Here is a 22131-nt window from a genome sequence, read left to right as displayed (position 1 = left end):
CTGTCATGCGGTATTTGCGCAGCGGTTTTGCAAACACCTTTTTTCTTCTTCAAAAATACATTAATGATTTTAAAAAACAAAAACAACCGTTACCGCCAATTTGTTTGTATAATATGAAAGATATTACACCGAGTAAATAGATACCCAACATGTCACGCTTTAAAAGTACGCTCGTGAAATGGGGACAAACTACGGTACTTAAAAATCTCCATAGGTAATGCTTTCAAACACCTTTACAGCTTACCTGTTTAGCTTTACAGAGGAGATCTAGTACTAGAAATATTGCTCTGTCAGACTCTTTACCTAGAACGGAGTTGCGGCGTGTTAGATTGACAAACCGCAACGATAGCCACGATGTGCGCCCCCAGGGCACGCAGCGGCTTGATAACCTGGCGATGTCCGGTCAGGATATCGCAACCACTTTGCCGTCGTCATATTGCTTTATTGCGGGCGGTAAGTGGTTAACCACTTAAGGACAGCCTCACGCCGATGTACGTCAGCAGAATGCCACGGCTGGGCACAAGCACATACATGTACTTTGCTTTTTAAGTGCCCAGCCGTGGGTCAGAAGCGCGACGCCGGCGCTGAGCTCCATGACCGTGGGACCAGCGGACCCGATCACCGCTGGTGTCCTGCGATCGGGTCACAGAGCTGAAGAACAAGGAGAGGTCTGTGTAAACAAACCTCTCCCTGTGCTTCCGTGTGGCTGTCACCGATCGTCTCTTCCCTTTTATAGGGAAGGACAATCAGTGACATCATATGCCAGGACACGCCCCCTACAATAAAAAAAAACACATAACGTCATACATAACACTACACTGCCCCCTAGTGGTTAACTCCTCCACTGCCAGTGTCATTTACAAAGGAATCAGTGCATTTAAATAGCACTGATTGCTGTATAAATAACGGTCCCAATAATTTGTCAAAAATGTCCGATGTGTCCACCATAATGTCGCAGTCACAATAAAAAAAAAAAAAAAAAAAAAAAATCGCTGATCGCCGCTATTACTAGTAAAAAAAAAAATGAATAAAAATGCCACAAAACTATCCCCTATATATACGCTATAACTTTTGCGCAAACCAATCAATAATCGCTAATTGCAGATTGTAGAAGAATACGTATCGGCCTAAACTGAGGGAAAAAAAATGTTTTTTTATGGATATTCATTATAGCAAAAAGTAAAAAATATTGAATTTTTTTTCAAAATTGTCGCTCTATTTTTGTTTATTGCGCAACAAATAAAAACTGCAGAGGTGATCAAATACCGCCAAAAGAAAGCTCTATTTGTGGGAAACAAAGGACGCCAATTTTGTTTGGGAGCCACGTTGCATGACCGCGCAATTGTCAGTTAAAATGGTTGTAAACCCTTACAACACACTTTGACCTACAGGTAAGCCTAGATTAAGGCTTACCTGTAGGTCCAAGAAATATCTCTTCAACCTACACGGTTTAGGAGATATTTGCCAAAAGACAGGCACTGCTGTCTACGGTGCATGCGCCTTAGACAGCGGCGCGCAGGTGCACTGAGCTTGCCGCGTTCAACGGCGATATGCCGTGAGTGGCGGCTCCCGTGCGCAAGCGCGGGAGTGACGTCATCGCGGCTTCGCCGAATGACAGTGGCGGAGCAGCGAGACCCGAGAAGATGGATGCTCCGGACTACAGGGGACAGCGGTGACTTCGCTGGCTCCTGTGTCAGGTAAATGCGATGCATAGTAGTCCATTATGCTTTACCTTTGCAGGGAATGAAAGAGGAAGTAAACCCATCAGGGTTTACTTCCTCTTTAAAGCGACGCAGTGCTGAATCGCAAAAAGGGGCTTGGTCCTTTTGCTGCAAATTGGTCCGGGGGTTAAGTGGTTAAACGTATTTTTACACTGCCCCTTAAATTTTTTTTCACTTCTATTCCTATTACAAGGAATGTAACCATTTCCTGTAAAAGAAATAGGAATGACAGGCCCTCTTCATGAAGAGATCTGGGGTCAAAAAGACCCCAAATCTCTCCTTTACCCTTTAAAAGCAAAAAAAAAAAGTCCTTCCAGCGTTGACCAGAATTGACATCCTTCCAGTCCTCTAAGGCCATAGAATCGATCATGAGAAAGCCCGCCGTCTGCAGAAAAACCCCCAGAACCAGGGTTATGGCTGATATCTTCAGCCATAATCCCAGTAAACCATTTCCAAGCTGCAACATTATATTATATACACGTTGCGGTTGGCAAGTGGTTAAGGCAGCTTGCTTACCATGGTTTTTATGCTTGGATTTTCAATAATTAAATATATATATATTTTTTTTTAAAGGAGAAGTCCAGTCAAAGCTCGTTTGGCTGGACTTCTCCTGTGAATCACAGAAGTACAGTTCGTTTTGCATCCCTATGACCTGAAGTCTGCTCTCTGCTGACATCACAGAGGCGGTCCAGGCTCGGGCGTCATCACCACCATGGAGGAGTCAGGATCTGCCCACAAGCAAGCCGATGAGAGCCTGAGCCAGCCAACTCCTGCCCCCTCCACGGGGGGGGGGGGGGACACATGCAGCATCGGACCCATGCTGCATCCACCTAGGCAAATATGAATCAAAAGAGGGAAAACACAAAACCCATACATCTCTTTTTAGCTGGCCACAGAGGGTTTGAATCTCTCAGCAGGGACCGGCCGGGAGTCCAGCCATCTATAGGCAGGCTGATTGTACCCAAGTCACATGATGTGACTTGGGTACAACCAGCACGCCGGATTTTTACATGCTTGTATTGCCAGCAGCTATAGCCGCTAGCAATAATCAGTGTTCTAGAGCTGCACGATTCTGGCCAAAATGAGAATTACGATTTTTTTTTTTGCTTATAATAAAGAGATCACGATTCTCTCAATGTAAAATCTTTCACATACCAAAAAAATAAAAAAAATGGGCTAACTTTACTGGTTTGTTTTTTTTTTTCTTTTTTTTTTTATTCATTAAAGTAATTAAAAAAAAATGCATTTGGAAGACTCCGACAGCCACAAGCATGACACCCAGAGGCAGTGGCATGATGGGACTTGTAGTTTTGCAACAGCTGGAGGTCCGCTAATTGCATATCCCTGCTCTAGGGTGTCTACTAAAAAAAAAAAAAAATTATATATATATATATATATAATGTTTGGGGGTTCCAAGTAATCTTCTAACAAAAAAAAAAAAGATTTCAACTTGAAACCAATAAATGTCAGAAAAATGTTGTGTTTAAGTGGTTAGACTTTTTTCACCTACACACGAAGTCTATTCCATTGACAAATTGTTACAATGTTTATACTTACAGTAAGTTCAAATGCTAAAGAATGTCCGATTCTTGGCAGACTGCCCAGTTTTTCCTCTTCCTTTCTTTTGAGGGCTGTGGCTTCAGAAGAGCAGAGAGAATTCTTAGCATAGAAAGAATTGTGAAACACTTTAGTCAAGATTGCGATAACGATTCTTGACGATTAATTGTGCAGCTCTACTGTGTTCTTCTGGCAGGGATGGCTCCCTGGTCCACCATCCCCTTTCCCGGGTCACAATAGTGCCACAGGAGGGATTCTCCCAGCAACACTGACTGCGTTGATGAGGGAATTAAGCAATTTTCTTTACTGCAACTCCTGGCTGTAGGAAAGAAAAATCACATCAAATATATCCTTTCCTTGCTTTCTAAATTGAAGCACACCAATGAGCATCCACAGCACCACAACCTGCCCTGATGATTGCAGAAAAAAAAAAAAAAAAAAACGGTCCTCGTTTATACTAGCCACTCCATGCTCCTGCTAGATCCCCACTGTGGCGGCCTCATGGCTACCACCCGTCTGATACCTCCATTCTGCTGACAATATAGTTCTTTACTATTGGAAAGGCAGTCTATCTTGGGTGAGGCATTAAAAAAGGCCCCTCCAGAGGAACTCACTTCTTTTCACTATGTTGTCCGTTTATGAAGCAGTGATCAGCAGCGATCCTGAGGATCGCTGCTGATCACAGCCCATAAACAGTTTATGAACCAGAGATAAATCAGGGGAGAAGTGTTTGAACTTTTTCTCCCGCCTATTATCTCCACACATGGAGAATCCTCATTGAATGACACAGTAACGGGCAGTTTATGAAGCTGCGATCTGAGCGCTTCACTGGTGATCTGTGTCAGAATTCACCCTCCCCGATTCACCAGATCAGAGGTGGAGAATCGGGGAGTGAAGAGGGAATGTGGGGGGGATCTGAGGAGGAAAGAGGAAGATAATTAACTTCCTTATGCCTCGTTCAGACCCCCCAACACTGTAACCATGTCCCCGTCATATTTATGTGTATACATATATATATATACACACACACACATTATATATATATATATATATATAAAATGTGTGTGTATATACATGTATATATAATGTCTGTGTGTGTATACATGTATATATTATGTAGGGGGACTCTTTATTTTACTAACATTAATCACACCGTGTGTCAGTGTATTGAGCTGTGATAATTTATCACTGCTTAATAAATTGACATCTCTGTGTATCGGTGAATTTCTAGAACTGTAATCTCGTAAAGTCTCACGAGATTGCGGTATTAGGGGCCGTTCTCCAGTGTTAGAAGCTTTTGTAGATCTCTTCACTCCTCCAAGGGTGAAGCGATCTACTCCGCTTTATAAACTGGCATACAGAGGAGAAAGATCTCCTCTGTTAATGCCGGAGAATGAACCAGTGAATAGATGTCACTGCTTCATAAAAAGGACACCTACAGTGCCTTGCGAAAGTATTTGGCCCCCTTGAACTTTTCAACCTTTTGCCACATTTCAGGCTTCAAACATAAAGATATAAAATTTAATTTTTTTGTGAAGAATCACCAACAAGTGGGACACAATTGGGAAGTGGAACGAAATCTATTGGATATTTTAAACTTTTTTAGCAAATAAAAAACTGAAAAGTGGTGCGTGCAAAATTATTCGGCCCCTTTACTTTCAGTGCAGCAAACTCACTCCAGAAGTTCAGCGAGGATCTCTGAATGATCCAATGTTGTCCTAAATGACTGATGGTGATAAATAGAATCCACCTGTGTGTAATCAAGTCTCTGTATAAATGCACCTGCTCTGTGATAGTCTCAGGGTTCTGTTGAAAGCGCAGAGAGCATCATGAAGACCAAGGAACACACCAGGCAGGTCCGTAATACTGTCGTGGAGAAGATTAAAGCCGGATTTGGATACAAAAAGATTTCGCAAGCTTTAAACATCCCAAGGAGCACTGTGCAAGTGATCATTTTGAAATGGAAGAAGTATCAGACCACTGTAAATCTACCAAGACCTGGCCGTCCCTCTAAACTTTCAGCTCAGACAAGGAGAAGACTGATCAGAGATGCAGCCAAGAGGCCCATGATCACTCTGGATGAACTGCAGAGAACTACAGCTGAGGTGGGAGAGTCTGTCCATAGGACAACAATCAGTCGTACACTGCACAAATCTGGCCTTTATGGAAGAGTGGCAAGAAGAAAGCCATTTCTCAAAGATATCCATAAAAAGTCTCGTCTAAAGTTTGCCACAAGCCACCTGGGAGACACACCAAACATGTGGAAGAAGGTGCTCTGGTCAGATGAAACCAAAATCAAACTTTTTGCACACAGCTCATCACCCTCAACACACCATCCCCACTGTCAAACATGGTGGTGGCAGCATCATGGTTTGGGCCTGCTTTTCTTCAGCAGGGATAGGGAAGATGGTTAAAATTGAGGGGAAGATGGATGCAGCCAAATACAGGACCATTCTGGATGAAAACCTGTTGGAGTCTGCAAAAGACCTGAAACTGGGATGGAGATTTATCTTCCAAGACAATGATCCCAAACATACAGCAAAATCTACAAAGGAATGGTTCACAAATAAACGTATCCAGGTGTTAGAATGGCCAAGTCAAAGTCCAGACCTGAATCCAATCGAGAATCTGTGGAAAGAGCTGAAAACTGCTGTTCACAAACGCTCTCCATCCAACCTCACTAAGCTCGAGCTGTTTTGCAAGGAAGAATGGGCAAGAATTTCAGTCTCTCGATGTGCAAAACTGATAGAGACATTCCCCTAAGCGACTTGCAGCTGTAATCGCAGCAAAAGGTGGCTCTACAAAGTATTAACGCAAGGGGGCCGAATAATTTTGCACGCCCCACTTTTCATTTTTTTATTAGTTAAAAAAGTTTCAAAAATCCAATAGATTTCGTTCCACTTCACAATTGTGTCCCACTTGTTGGTGATTCTTCACAAAAAATAAAAATTGTATATCTTTATGTTTGAAGCCTGAAATGTGGCAAAAGGTTGAAAAGTTCAAGGGGGCTGAATACTTTCGCAAGGCACTGTATATGTGCTGCAAGAGCAGTAAGGAACTGGCTGGAGGAATTTGCTGCAGTAGCTGTGCAGTTTCTTGTGGAGACCTAGCAAGAGCATGGACATGGAAGCGTAAGGTGGTTGGAAGATGTTTGTATTAAAAGGAGAACTGAAAAAAATAAAAAAATAAAAATAAAAAAAAGGTACAAAACCTTTTAATTTTTTTCAACTTTATTTCAAACTTATAACAGAGAATTAAGTCAAATAAGGAACAAACATTTTACAGTTTTGTTTTCAAACAATATATGCAGTAGGTGGACTGCTGTGAGGAATATGTTGTACACATAGAAGCTATCTGAACTGGAAATCAAATCTGGACCACCAAGTGTTCATAGTTTGAACCAAGCCATTCAGTGTTCTCACTCATGGATACTGTGGTTCTCATCGCAACAACCTGCAGACTTGGAAGTTTTACTAGTATTACTACTACCTAGCTTTAGAGCCTTTGTAACTTAATATGGAATGCTTACTCCTTTTGATGCAATTTAGTGCATTTCCACCTTTTGGAGTCAAATTTGAGAAACCCTCACTATATGTTTGTCTTCCCATTAAATCCCTCCCCCCCAGACCTTTTTTCATTTGGAATTCAGAATCGGCCACATTTATTCACAGATCTGTGCATGGAAAGACTAAAAGTCCCATCTTCCACTGCTGCAGAGGAACATGAAGTTCTCAATGGAGCACAAGTGCAGTGATTTAGTACTTTGCTACTGCTTTCAAGCGGAACTTCACCCAAAAGTGAAAGTTCCGCTCTTCTGAAAAATGTAGAGTCACAGCAGACTTCCCTTAGTAAATATGCCAGGGACCCTTAGACCAGCGAGAATGGCTCTGGATCCTTGGACCGGTAAGTGTTCTTTTATTAAAAGTCAGCAGCTACAGTAGTTTTTTTTTTCTTTCTCCTTTACAGACTGAAGATGATTCTCTTTAAAAAAGTGATATTAAAGCTTTGTGTGGTTTAAAAAAACAAACAAACAAAAAAAAAAAACACAACATACTTAACTGCTCTATGCAATGATCTTGCACAGACCAACCCTGGATTCTCCTCTTCTAAGGTCCCTTTCTGGTACTCCTGGCTCCTCCTCTTCGGCAAGTTCCCCCACAGAAGGCTGCGTTCTATAGAGGCCCTCATGCAGGCTTGTTCCATAGCCACCCTGTCTGCGTCCATTGACACACAAAAGGTGTCTCAGCCCCATCCCCTTCACAGGATTTGATTGACATCAGTGGGAGCCAATGGCTCCCAATGTTATCAATTTGCTGAGTGAGAGAGCAGCCATCTCATGCACAGTGCTAAATCGGGAATAGGCTCAGGTAAGAGTATATAAGTGGGGGCTGCGGGTTCTGCGACACAAGGTTTTTATTTTTTTACATCTTAAAGTAGAACTATAGGCAAAACTTTTCTTTCATTTGGATAGCATGGGGGGGGGGGGGGGGGGGGGGGCGATAATAACCCCTGGTGATTTTCTTTTTGCCATCTGTGTCCTGTTGCAGAGATTTCCCTTCACTTCCATAGCCAAACAGGAAGTGAGAGGAAAGCTCTGCAAAGGCCGCCATTGGAACATTTCCCTACTAAATGTAGCTCTAAAGCTACACTTAGTAGGGCGCTTGTGTTCTCTTCCAGCGTCCTCCCCAGAGCTGTCTTATTGCTCCTGCACTAAGCTGCCATCTTTGTGGGCTCCATACAGATTTTTATGGACCAACCGGTTTTTCCCATTTGACTTTCTGCTCTCCCCTAAACCTGGGACTCATTTGTGCCAATGTTCTCTGTTTTTTTTTGATTGGAAGATTTCCCCTCTAATACTTTTCTGGGGAGAACCCAAAATTTTTGATTTTTTTTTTTTTTTCACATTTAATATTATAGTACTGGCAAATAGGACAAAAAGGGAGGTGAATCTCTTAAAGCGGGAGTCCGCCGTTTTTTTTTTTTTTTTTAAAAGCCAGCAGCTACAAATACAGCAGCTGCTGACTTTTAAAATAAGGACACTTACCCGCCCAGCGCGCCCGCGATGTCGGCACCCGAAGCCGATCCCTCGATCGTCACTCGGGTGCTGCCGCTGCCATCTTGGGTATGGGAATCAGGAAGTGGAGCCTTTCGGCTTCATTTCCCGGTTCCCTACTGCGCATGCGCGAATCGTGCTGCGCAATAAGGATGGACCCGCGGGGGACTTTCGGAAAGGGGCGTAGATCTACGCCCCTTTCCGCAGAGAGCTATCCCGGAAGTGGGTGCAGTTACCTGGATTATCCAGGTAACTGCACCCCCCTCCCCCCTGAAAGGTGCCGATCGTGGCGCCGGAGGGGGGGAGGATTCCAATGAGCGGAAGGTCCACTTTAGGGTGGACCTCCGCTTTAAGCAGAGTTCCACTCGGTTTTGTGCTATCACAAAAGCTATACTTTTTGTAGCTTCTGATTTTTAATAAATAAACACACACTCACCTGTCCCACGATCCAGCGATGTGGCTGGTAAACCTTCGCTTCTCCCCAGCGACGGTCCCACAAGTGTGGGCAGCTGACCATGTGGCTTCACAGCCGGGTGTGCACTGCGCATGTGCAAGTCGCGATGCGCCTCCTCAATGGTCATGTAATCTTCTGGGACCTGCGACGTGTCCTAAAAATTTGCAGGATGGTACGGGGAGAGAACTGCTTAGAGTGGAGCTCCACTTTAATCGGGAACACAGAAATAAGAACTGAAAAGTGTTCCAATTCCTCTTCCCATTATGAGAAAAAAAAATAAAAGTTTTGCCTTTAGTTACTTTGCATATTATGCATTATGGTAAAAAACCTTCAGGTTTACAACCACTTTAAACTTGCATATTAATATGAACCTGGAGCTGGCTGCAGAGGCTACAAGAGCCCGTGCATTGCACCTGCAATCCACTGGAATGCTCTGCAGTCTCCAATGCAAAATTGTAAGAAATGCACAAAAGAAAAAAAAAGAAAATTATAGGTGCATGCATTACATTTTTGCAAAAGGTGGAACATCCTGTTAATGTAAATATAAAACCCAAGTTTTGAGAGTTTTACGCCTTTGTTAAGGACCTTTCTCACAGGTGGACCGATCAGGTCCGCCTGTCAGTTTTTAGGCAGACCCGATCGGACCATTCATTGCTCTCTATGGAGCGGCGAGTTTTAACGGATATATGTCCATTGATACCCACTGACAATCCAATCAGCTAAAAACAGATGGATGGGGGATCTGTTCCCCATCCATCTGGAAAATCAGATGACCATTGGATAGAAACAGATAGACGGTCCGTTTCTATCAGACCGCCTACAGAGGATAGTGAACTGTGTCCAGTTTGCATCACCAGAGCGGATACGGACCTTTTATCCGCCTGCTTAGTGCGGGATCAGTGGACAGATTCCCTGCTGAGCAGGCGGAAAACCTTCCATCTGAAAGGCGCCTCAAGGCAGTGTGTTCAAATCTAGTTTACAACAGAGATCTGCCAATGCAATATAGTGTACTTAGACCCCTTTCACGATAGGGCTGCCCGTGCGTTAGCGATAAAGAAGCGCTAATTTTAGCGGTACATTACCGCTGTTTAAGCAGTGCTTTTGGCCAGTAGCGGGGCGCTTTTAACCAAGGTTAAAAACGCCCGTGTGGCAGCCCCCAAAGATGCTGCTTGCAGGACTTTTTCTAACGTCCCACAAGCGCACCGCCCCAGTGTGAAAGCACTCAGGCTTTCACATTCGGGCAGCATGGGAGGCAGTTTTCAGGTGCTATTCCTAGCGCTAAAACTCCTGAAACTGTCTCAGTATGAAAGGGGTCTTATAGCAAATACTCATTATATTACATAAAAGGAGAAGCTAAAGTAAAATTTTTGTGCAAGGAAAAGGGGTAAGCAGCAATTTAAGGGCACTTTCATACTGGGATGGTGAGAGCGCCGGCAGTAAAGCGGCACTAGTTTTAACCGCACTTTACGGCCGCTTTTAACCCCCGCTATTGACCGAAAATGGGTTAAAAGTGCCCGCAAAGAGCCGCTGCCAAAGCACTTTGCTAGTGCTTTGGCAGCACTGGCCATTGATTTCAATGGCAGGGGCGGTTTAGGAGCGGTGTATACAATGCTCCCGCACCATCCTAAAGATGCTGCTTGCAGTACTTTTTTTTTCTGTCCTGCAAGCGCACCACTCCGACTTTCACACTGGGGAGGCTTGAGAGGCAGTTTTCAGGTGCTTTACAGGCACTATTTTTAGCGCAAAAAACACCTGAATAGCGCCCCAATGTGAAAGTAGCCTAAATGGGAACAAAGTAGGTATTTCTGCAGTTTGGCTGCAAATGTAGAAATACACTTTAAAACTACACTTGGGCTTAAAGGGGTTGTAAACCTTCAAGGTTTTTCAGCTCAATGCATTGTATGCATTGGTGAAAAACCTCCTGTAATGCTGCAGCCCCCCCCCCCGAGCCCATTTTACTTACTTGAACTCCCTCTCTATCTCATCCCAGGGATGAGCACACCAGCAAAAGCCGGTGTTTTGGGTCCAGATTGGATGGATTGATAGCAGCGCAGCCACTGGCTCCTGCTGTTGTCAATCAAATCCAATGACAGAGGCGTCGGGGCCGAGTCCAGCATTCATGCCTATGGATGCAAATGAGACTTGGGAGTGCGCCCGCAAGGTAGCCCCCTCGGGAGAGCGCTTCTCCTAGGGGGGTATCTGATGCGTGGAGGAGCCGCAAGAGCCACCGAGGAACCCCAGAAGACGAGGTTCGGGCCAATCTGTGCAAAATGAGCTGCACAGTGGAGGCAAGTATATCATGTTTGTTATTTTAAACAAATAAAAAAAAAAACCTTTAGTATCACTTTAAAGGCCAAGGTCACCTTCTTTTCTAAATTCCAGCCCCCCCCCCCCCCATGTACCAATACAGCATTAATGTACTTGTGTCCCCCCTTCCCAGGTCCTATATTGTCCCAACTCATAAAAATCCAATCCTAAAATAATTGCACTGTGCATTCAACAGCTGCTGCACACTACAAAAGCAGAGTGGAGAATATTTTTTTATATATATATAATATGTATATATTTTTTTTTCTCTTGATCACATAATTAAAGAGAACCTGTCCCCAATGAAAGAAAATTGCAGGGAAAAAGAGCACAGAAAAGCAAGTATTATAATGCTTACTTGCAGCAATTCACTCCATAATTATTAATTTTTAATTAACCTGCAATGTCCTTCAGCTATCAAATGTGACCGTTCCCTAGACCTCCCACCAGGCCATAGCCCTCTCCTCTTCTGAGTGTCCAACTACTGCCTGTGCTGGTGCGGCTCCTCCATCCCCTCTCTACATAACCTTTTAACCAGCTGCCAGTGAAGGAGTATTATGGAGTGACAGCTCTGAATACACTGCCATTACACCCAGGACGCCTCAAGGGTCTCAGGGCTTTTGCATTTCTATATAAAGTGAGATGTACATAGGTGGTAAATAATGTGCCTAAAATATGTTAAATGCACGTATGATTTTTATGTCAACATTGGATGTGGAAATGAATAGTCTCGTACAGGATTAAAAAAGGGTATCAGAACAAACACTAAATCTGGATTGAGTGGGGAAGGACCTTTAAGGTTTTTGGCTAGCGAGTGCACTCACAAGTTGGTTAAAGTCACTGGTAACCAAGCATCAACATTAGGCACAATGGTAACAAAGGAAAAAAAAAAAAAATTACTGCTGTCTAGTTTAAGTGCCTGCTGACTTCTCAATTGCTCTTGCTGGTAGAACTGAAGTCATCCATAGTAACTTGTGCATTCCCAGTAAAAACTAGAGAAGCTACAGTCCAAGGAAAAAAAAATCAAAAATCAAACGGATGACATCTTGCAAGCCATCAGTAACCTGGGACATTGCAGCAAATAACAGAACTGTACACATGTTGTGTAACCTGGCCTAGAAAATCTGCTTCGTTCACGTGAAAATACAAACAATTCACGTAGGAATTTTCTACAATCCTGACAACTACAGAACATTGGTCAGAATCTTTGGTCAGCTGATCAAAACAAACATAACCAAACTGATAAATCAAAAGAGGTTTTCATCTTTGGAAAATGCAAGATTTTGAAAAAAAAAAAAAAAAAAAAAAACTTTCACTGCAGGGTTGCAAGAAACTGGAATTAACCATTCAACATCGCAAATGTTTATCCTTCAGTAGGGTTTAAATCTGGCATTTCCTCCAATAGTCTCAGAATTCCTCTTCCTCGCCCTCTCCTGGGAATAAAGGAAGCTGCTCCATTCATCCCGGAAGTACTGGCTCCTATTTGGACAGAACAGAAACACACCATCAACAATACACTTGTGAAATTTTTGGCAAATTGACACAAAGGTTCTAGGTGAATGCATTTATTACTTTTAAAGTGGTTGTAAACCCACAAAAAAAACACCCCCCAAAAAAAAAAAAAAACCTGCAAGACAAAGGCATAATGAGCTAGTATGCACAGCATACTAGCTCATTATGTATTTACCTTATATCAAAGCCCCAGCAGCGGTCCTCGTTCGCTGCTCTGGAGTTACTTCCGGGCATTGCGGGCTCCGGCCAATCACAAGGGAGCCGCAATGACATCACTCCCACACATGTGCACAGGAGCCTCCGGTAATGGCACAGTCTAACTGAAGCAACGGCATGTATGTGCCGTTGCTTCAGTGCTCATGTGCCGATAAGGTTGGCACATGCTATTACAGGGGATATCTCCTAAACCTTGCAGATTTAGGATATATCTGGGGTAGCGACAGGTAAGCCTTATTATACCTGTAGCAAAAAGTGGTTGTAAAGGGTCTTTAATATTTTTATTTTATTTTGGATATAGTAAGAAATATTGGAAAACCCAAATCAGGTTTTTGTTCTTCATGCTTAGTGAAATTTTCCTTCACTTCCTGTCCCAGACTTTAACTCATCATATGCCAGCACTTTTTACAAAGTGGCTAAAATGAGGTGCATGCTACACCTGGACTAAGCTCTTTAACCACTTCAATACCGGGCACTTACACCCCCTTCCTGCCTAGACCATTTTTCACTCTCACACTCATATGACAGCACATTTTACAAAGTGGCTGAAGTTCTGGAATTCAACTTTAACCTCCTACGCCTGTGCCATCCAATATTTTGAACTACACTGATACCAAAGAAGGCCAACTGATTCTCCGCTTCATATCTGGACAGAAGCTAACATCACAAACAAGGTTTAAAAGCAGAATTTAACCCCCCAAATAATAATAAAAAATGGTCTCTAGGAGCTTTTGGACATAATAGTTACATAGTCAGGTTGGGAAAAAAATAACAAACAAAAACACAAGTCCATCCAGTTAAGGAAAAAAAAATAAATACAATCCCATATAAACAGTTGATTCAGAGGAAGGCGAAAAACCCCATCAAAACATGATCCAATTTGCTATAGCAGGGAAAAGAATTTCCACCCTGATACACCCCCCCCACAAGAGGATTTCCCTGGATGAACGTTACCTATAAATGTCAGTAGAGAGAGAAAAAAAATAAAATAAGAATGCCATAAATATATCCCCTATAACTTTTGCACAAAAGCGATTTGTTTTACCAAAAATAAGTAGAAGAATACATATTGGCCTAAACTGAAGAAGAAATTTGTTTATTTTATTAATATTATAGAAATTAATTTATTTTTTTCCAAAATTGTTGGTCTTTTTGTTTATAACGCAAAAAATAAAAATTGCAGAGGTGATCAAATACCACCAAAAGAAAGCTCTAGTTGTGGGGAAAAAAGGACATACATTTTGTTTGGGCACATCGTTGCACGACCACACAATTGTCCGTTAAAAAGACGCAGTGCCGTATTGCAAAAAATGGCCTGGTCAGGAAGGGGGTAAATCCTTCTGGGGCTGAAGTGGTTAAGGCGTTAATTGAGCTATAGTACATATGAATCAAATTCAGAGGTGAGGGCATACCGAGCACAGTGTGGTGGAATAAACAGGTTGATTAGATCACCTTGGTTTCTTTGAACTTTATAATTTTTATAAGAACTCTGAGCATTCACAGGGAGCGTATTTCATCTGATATATGGGGATTAGAGGATGGGAATATGTGGATAATATAGTCGTGTGCCATTTAGCGATTAATTTTCAGCACTCTGGACACTTTCTTTTTTCTAACCATGTAGATTTTTTTGCAGATCACATTGTATAGAATTTGGGTTGAGCATCGCTGCACTTCATAAGTATTTAGGTGTGGGAACGGACAACAGTGTTGGCTATCTCTTTAAGGCTAGAGTTTTATTTGTTGATTTATTTTAGGAATAATTGTAGCACAAGAGTTAATCTGCACATTTTTAAAATAATATTTTGACATAGTATCACCTAAAGCAACAACTCAATTCAAGGAAGGACACGCTTACCACAAGCAGCACCTGCAGAATCCAAACGGTCAGTGAGACGCAGATGATCATTTTTTTTCTGTTGAAAGAGCGTACAATAAAGGGGATTTGGTTATTCATTCAAAAGTACTATTTTGTAGGCAGAACATTAAAGTGGTTGTGACAAAACTGGTTATACAGCACAGTGCTTGTGCAGCATCATTTGTCCCAAGCTATTAAAAAAAAACAAAAAAACAAAAAAAAAAACTGGTTGATCCTGCCTGTTCCTGTGTCCCCCTGGCTGTGTAGACCACGGTAATTATGGCTGCTGAGCCATAACGTGGTCAGCTTATGTGTCTCCGTCAGCCTGCAGTCTCTCCCTCTCCTCAGCTTGGAAGTCTGTGCTGATCTCCTCCCAATGCTATTCTATGTAAAATAACTGTAATTAGTAGAATCCCATCTGTTATATGCAACTATATTCGGTCTTTATATAAAAGTTTTATAAAAATGATGCCGCGCAATACCCTATTGCAAAGCTCCGCTATTCGGTCACGTGACCGCCCACCACTCTCCTACTGGTTGAACAGGGAATCTCAGCCCCTCCCGCTGTAGTCCTCAGAAAGGGGAAGGAGAGCGCTGGCACTTCAAGTGACTGCACAGTGGCACTGTGAATTAAACTCCATCTGTCCATCTATTAAATCTTCTGTCCTTGTGCTTTTAACTTTGGATAGTAAAACATTTTTTTTTTCTGCTAATAAATACCTTATACAGCCCACTTCCTCCTCCTTGTCTGGTCATTAGCCTAGGCTTATGATATCATGCACAGCTCTCTCTCTCTCTCTATAGTGAGAGTTTGCCAGGAAGGGAGGGGAGATGATTCATAAGAGGGCCAATGAAAGGTGCAGAGCTGGAGGTGTGCCTCTCTGTAAATCCAGGGAATGAACAGGCAGCAGCTTCAGCTACCCACAGTTAAAATGGATGCAGTCAGACTTAGTGGAGGGAGATTTCTGCAGCATATTTGGCAAGTACAGAATCACAGCATATATGAAATATGCAAAGTGGTTGGAGGGAAGCTTCAGAGCGGCAAAGATGTTTTTATTACAAATTATGTGAGCAGACTGCAGTTCCTCGTTAAAGGTATTGTGCTGCAAAATTTTTATATAACAAAGGCACTGAGCAACATAGCTGCATATAACAGAGGGGATTCTACTAATAACACACCAAGTGACTTTACAAGCACTTTGAGCCCATCATGAAGCACCTTTGTGGCATAGTCGGCAGCACTGTAGCCCCGCTTATGTATGTTTTCACCACATTTTATTGTGCTTACTCCAAATCTCACTTTAGCTCCCCCAAAACACTATGCCAAGATAACCAACCTTACTTAGCCAAGCTGGCATACCTGGAATCTTTTAGCATCAAGGATGATGGTTTTATTATCAACAGACGACCGCCTCGCTTGTAGATTTGGGCTGGGCAAGTGAGACGGTGTAAGCGTCACGTCATAAACTGAGGCCAAGGCTTTGCTGATACAGTAGCTGAAGGAAGAGTAGCGTAGGGAAAAAAAAAAAAAAGGAAGAAGTAGTATTTAATGCAGTTTAGTGATCTCCATATAAAGGTGCATTTTATTAAAAACCCTAATAAGAGCCAATAAAAGTTGAAAAATAAAAGTTCACAAATTTATTTATTTTTTGTTAATACTAACTAACTATCTGACAATTACAACATTACAGAAATGCACATTGCTAACTTTCAGGCTGTACTGCCATCTGCTGGTTTAGTTTGTGAATAAAGCCTCCAGTTTCCATGTGATTACATTTGAAACCACGTAAGGACTGACCCCACACAGATATACTGCGGCAGGGAGGCCATGCTACGATAAATTGCGTACCTGTACGTGATTTCGTGCACAGGGTCTGGGGCACACGCGGGGCACACGCATGGCCCACTCCTGCTGCGATTGGACACAGCGGGAGCAATTTGGCAGGTCCAGCGGACGCAATGTCCACTGGGACCCGCCGATCATTGACAGGAGAGGCAGAGCGGCGGTCTGCCTATGTAAACAAGGCAGGCCGCCATTTTGTCAGTCAGAAACATGGATCTCAGTCTTCCTCCAGTTGAGCCACCCTCCATACTGTAATAAGCACTCCCTAGTAGCACACTTCTCCCTTTGATCACCCTTGATATTAACCCTTTCTCTCTCAGTGTCATTTGTACAGTGAGAGTGCATTTTTTTTTTAGCACTGATCACTGTATTAGTGTCACTGGTCCCCAAAAAAGTGTCAAATGTGTCCGGTGTCCAAATTGTCCACCGCAATGTCAGTGTCTGGCAGAAAAAAATAAAAAAAAGGAAATGAAAAGCCGATTGCCGCCATTACTAGTAATAATTTAAAAAAAAAAAAAGCCCACAGTTTGTAGACACTAACTTTTGAGCAAACCAATCAATATACACTTATTTATTTATTTTTTAAACAAAACATGTAACATGTTTTTCCAGAATTGTTGAGCTCTTTTAGTTAATAAAAGCAAAAAATAAAAACTGCAGAGGTGATCAAACACCACCAAAAGAAAACTATTTGTGGGGGTGGGGGGCAGGGAGGAAGGACAACAATTTTTATTTGGGTACAGAGTTGCACATCCGTGCGTCAGGTAAAGTAGCGCAGTTCCAAATCACAAAAAATGGCCTGGTTGTGAGGGGGGTAAACCTTTCCGGGGGTTAAGTGGTTGAGGTTCTCCAATTGTTAGCGTTCACCTGACCAGTCATTGGCGGCTCAATGTGACAGGTAGCACCAGAAAAGCGTTTCAAATGACAGATGTAAATTAAATTAAATACAAATACCCAGTGAAGTGGCTGACCTCAGGTGATATACACATGAAACAAATCCTCGTATAAGTTATACCTGTTTAGCTGGAGTCTCTAAATCCAAAGTCCAGAAATTATAAAGCTTGTCTGAGCCCTCAAAAAAAAAAAAAAAAGGGGGTGGAGAGCAGAAATTACACACTGCAGACCTCAGCGAGGGGAGCTCAGAGCGGATTAGAGGGAAGCAAATGGACACCCTTCCCTCCTTCACGCAGCAACAGAGCTAAGGCTGTGTGCTGGAGCGCTCCCCCGGTCTCCTTTTTTCTCTTGACGTCAGGAAAAAGCATCAGAAGAAAAGACTCTTGCTGATAGGAGCCTAACGAGGCAGCAGACAGAAGACACACGAAGTGCTCTGGATTGAGACAAGTACACACTATAGAGGGATATGCTTTGTTCATGAGTTTTACAACCACTAAGATTCTTACCAAAAGGCAAAGTGCAGGAAAATACTATAGTTTACAGACTTCGGGTGGGAAGGGATAGTTACAGCAAGGTCTATACACTTACGTAACTTTCTTGCAGCTGGCAAGAGCACAGTACCACATGTCATTCTCCTCATGCCATTTGCACCTGCCAAGACACAAAATTGTTCCACAAGGTTTTAACAAACAGGAGGTCTATAGAAAGAATTTTGGGTCTGATCATAGATGAAACAACAATGTGATATAAACCTAAATGTCTGGAATGTTTAGGAGCCAAGGAAGAGTGAAGAGTGAAGATTTTTTTTTTTTTATCACACTATTTCCCACTCCTACCTACAGCTGCTAACCGGGCTTGGTCTTTTTACCTGGTGTTGCTGGCGTAATCCCAATGAACGACATCCAGTAGTCGATGCACAGTGGATTTTGAAGGCTCCTCACCAAGTTTGTCTCTAAAGTATTTCAATATTAAATTTTCTAGATCCAACAATTCAAAACGGTTATCCATTCCTGCAAAATAGGAGGATGAAGCATTACATTGTGATTGACAGTACTTCATTAAGCTCTAGCAACGTCAGTGTGAACCGGCCCCATGTACAAAGCTCCATCAAAAAAGTCATAAAATAAAGTAAAATGGAAAAAACAAACATGTTATCCTTACCTGCTCTGTGCAAGGGTTTTGCACAGAGCGGGCCCTGATCCTCCTTTTCTGGGGTGTCCCAGGGTCCCCGCTATTCATTGGGTGCCCCCACAGAAAACTGCTTTCCGGGGGTGGCTCTGTGGGCAGCTGCAGCACAGGTTTTTCACCTTAATGTATAGAATGCATTAAGGTGAAAAACCATGAGACTTTACAGCCCCTTTAATTTCCTGTAGGACAAAGACAATTAGATTGGAACCTGAACAGGGTTGCACTTTGCACGGATATTAAAAAAGGATTAAAGATCACTCTAAGAAACCACTGGCTTAGGGCCAATTCACACTGCAAGTCACAGAGCAGCCAAGGCGATTCAGGGCCATGTCCGCTCTGCATTGCAGGATGACTAGGGGGCAGTGTGGTGCACAGGTCTGCACAACGTCCCATCCCTTTTTTGTACCAGCTTTATATAAAGTGTACAAAATATAGACTTTATTCACTGCAATTTCGGGCAGCGCAATGCACTGCCCGACATTGTAGTGCGATTTGGGCTGGTGTACTGGGAATGGGTCTGCATTTTAGTGTGGTAAAACATCTCTCAAAGCACAGTGTGTATAGGTCCTTACAGAAAGGAAAATTCAGTGGTGGTGGTTTATTGCTACTGAAAAGATCGTCCTAAAAAGATTGTTTTTTTTTTTTGTTTTTATATGCAAACAAACACACACCCCACAATAAAAACTTTCATACGCAAAAGAAAAGATGAAGTATCTGTTAGCAGCATTTAGTGCAGGGGCACGTCCCTCAGACATGTCGTGACTATAAAGCACCATAAAAACTGGAGATTTATAAGGCTTAATTTCAAGCAAAACCAGCAGTGGGGACATGTCTCCTTGATGTTGTATGGTGGGATTAAGTGCAGAGAGTATGGGCAACCCTTCCCCCATTGGATATATGTCCATGCTCAGTCCCACAGTGCAGACCCCTTGTGCGGCAAAACTGGCACGATCAGAGAATAAGGCGCACAGTGACTGAGGTAGCTCCCAGTGCATGCCAGACTGGCTGACTACTCACCAAGTGAGATTTGCTGGGGCAATGCCTATGGCTCTAGACCCAGAAAGAGCTCAGCTATTAACTTATCAGAAGTATGAAAAAGTACTAAAACTAAAAAATAAAAAAACTGTGCTTGGTGAAAAAACAAAACCAAACCATACACACAACCATATGTGCATGTGTCCTGTAAAAAAAAAAAAAAAAAAAAAAAAAAAAAAAAAAAAAAAAAAAAAAAAACACGCGCTCATTGATACCAGAGAACCATCTGCAGCAATCTACCACAAGTATAGTGAACCAGAGGACACACCAGCATGGATCGTAATAGTCTGCAACACCACTCAGTATGTAACAAGTGTCCAACAAGACACAAATCAGTTTCCATAGTGTAAAATTGCTTGGTATATGTATTGTTAACCACTTAAGGACCGAGCCTCTGACATTTGTTGTGTACAAGTTAAAACATTTTTTTATATTTTTTTGCTAGAAAATTACTTCGAAAAAAAAAATGTATAATGTTTGGGGATTCTAACACCCTAGAGCAGTGATGGCGAACCTTGGCACTCCAGATGTTTTGGAACTACATTTCCCATGATGCTCCTGCACTCTGCAGTGTAGTGGAGCATCATGGGAAATGTAGTTCCAAAACATCTGGGGTGCCAAGGTTCACCATCACTGCCCTAGAGAATAAAATGGCGGTCATTGCAATACTTTGTCACCCCGTATTTGAGCAGCGATCTTACAAGCATGCATTTATAAATAAAAAAAAGTAAGTTAGCCCAATTCTTTTTATATTGTGAAAGATAATGTTACGTCGAATAAATTGATACCCAACATGTCACGCTTCAAAATTGCGCCCGCACGTGGAATGGCGACAAACTTTTACCCTTAAAAATCTCCATAGGCGACGTTTAAAAAATATTCTACAGGTTGCATGTTTTTCATTACAGAGGAGGTCTAGGGCTAAAATTATTGCGCTCGCTCTACTGATTGCGGCAATACCTCACATGCGTTGTTTAAACACCATTTTTATATGCGGGCGCTACTCAAGTATGCGTTCGCTTCTGCACGCCAGCACGGTCACGTTTAAGATAGGATTTTTGTACTCGCCGTGAGAGCCTTCTCTGAAGTTCATTGATGGACACAGCTCCATTAAATCGTGATTGTAGGGTTATCACGCCACCTTCAGGAGAGGACTAGGCAGAACGTGTCATACATGTGAAAACTGTACAGTTCCGCCCAGGGGGGTGGTCCCTCTGGCTATAACCCCTTAGCCTGCTTCCTGCAGCTCAGTACGTCAAGAAGCAGTATAACTGTGTCCGTCAATGAACTTCAGAGAAAAGGATTTTACGGCGAGTACAAAAATCCTATTTTCTCTTTCGTTAATTGACGGACAAAGCTCCATTAAATCTTGACCATAGGGACGTCTCCAAGCAGTGTCAGAACGAGGGGTGGAAACAGCAAAACATAACTTCACCCACAGCCAGATGCGCTCCTCAACGGAGGAGCTGCCATCTGAAACAACCGCATCAGAAATTTCGGCTAACGTATGCATCAGAATGCGTGTACAACCAAAATGTAACTTACTCTTACAAGAAAAAAAGTGTAAATTGCAAAGAATACACGGCCGCCTGAAAAACTTTGTGGCCAAAGCAAGCATCTGAAGATGTGCTCACATCAACTTTGTGAACATATGAACGGACGACCAAATTGCCACCTTACACACCTGGGAGACAAGCGCTTGATGTCGGAAAGTCCAGGAGGTCCCAATTGCCCTGGTGGAATGGGCCGTGACAGGAAAGGGGGCACCTGCCCCTTCAAGGCGCAAGCCTGGAACACGATATGTCTGATCCACCGTAAAATGGTGGTCGAGACCACCAGCCCTTTTTTCAGACCAGCCACCGAAACGAACAGAGTCTGACTTCTGAAAGGGAGCCGTGGCAGACAGATATACCCTTAGGGCCTGGACCACATCCAGGGAATGGAGGGCCACCTCCTTAGGCTGTGTCGGCTTAGGACACAGGGATGGTAACACAATGTCTTCATTGAGATGGAAAGTCAAAACCACCTTTGGAAGAAAGGTTGCGGACGCAACACCGCCTTAACCTTGTGGAAAACCAGGTAGGGTGACTTGCAAGACAAGGCCTCCAACTCAGAAACCCTCCTGGCAGATGTAATAGCCACTAGAAAGACTACTTTCTGAGAAAGAGTCAACAAGGGAATTTCCCTGATGTTCTCAAAATGGCGGTTGCTGAAGCGCCAATAGCAACAGGTACAGATCCCACAGAGGTAGGGGCGGTCGAACCGGAGGGACTACATGTCGAACCCCTTGCACAAAGGTGCTTACCAATGAGTGAGACGCCAGGGGACATTGGAAAAAGACAGCCAAGGTGAATATCTGTCCCTTGATGGTGCTTAAAGCGGGATTCCACTGTCTTGATCGTTTTTTTTTTTTTTTGCATACTGACAATCATTATTATAATTAAATCTAACACTTACTTTTTCATTTTTTCCATCCAGCAGCATGCTGTTTTG

General features: G+C 42.8%; 1 protein-coding gene across 1 annotated transcript in view; it reads right to left on the bottom strand.

Annotated features, from left to right (window-relative positions):
* Positions 1–8163: 8163 nt before the first annotated feature.
* Positions 8164–22131, bottom strand: part of MAEL (maelstrom spermatogenic transposon silencer) — a 50277-nt gene continuing 36309 nt past the window's right edge. Inside the window, exons 9-13 of the mRNA XM_077479742.1 lie at positions 18284–18425; positions 18004–18066; positions 16039–16174; positions 14679–14736; positions 8164–12571 (exon numbers count right to left, since the gene is read on the bottom strand). Of these exons, the coding sequence (XP_077335868.1) occupies positions 12456–12571; positions 14679–14736; positions 16039–16174; positions 18004–18066; positions 18284–18425 (515 nt within the window). The 3' untranslated portion in view covers positions 8164–12455. The remainder of the gene's footprint in view (positions 12572–14678; positions 14737–16038; positions 16175–18003; positions 18067–18283; positions 18426–22131) is intronic.

The sequence above is a fragment of the Lithobates pipiens genome, unplaced genomic scaffold (genome assembly GCF_037356315.1).
Source record: "Lithobates pipiens isolate NorthernLeopardFrog02 unplaced genomic scaffold, aLitPip1_a1.2 Scaffold_16, whole genome shotgun sequence".
NCBI classification, from domain to species: Eukaryota; Metazoa; Chordata; class Amphibia; order Anura; family Ranidae; genus Lithobates; species Lithobates pipiens.
Note: the sequence above shows the minus strand (reverse complement) of the source record. Positions and strands in the feature narration are given on the sequence as shown.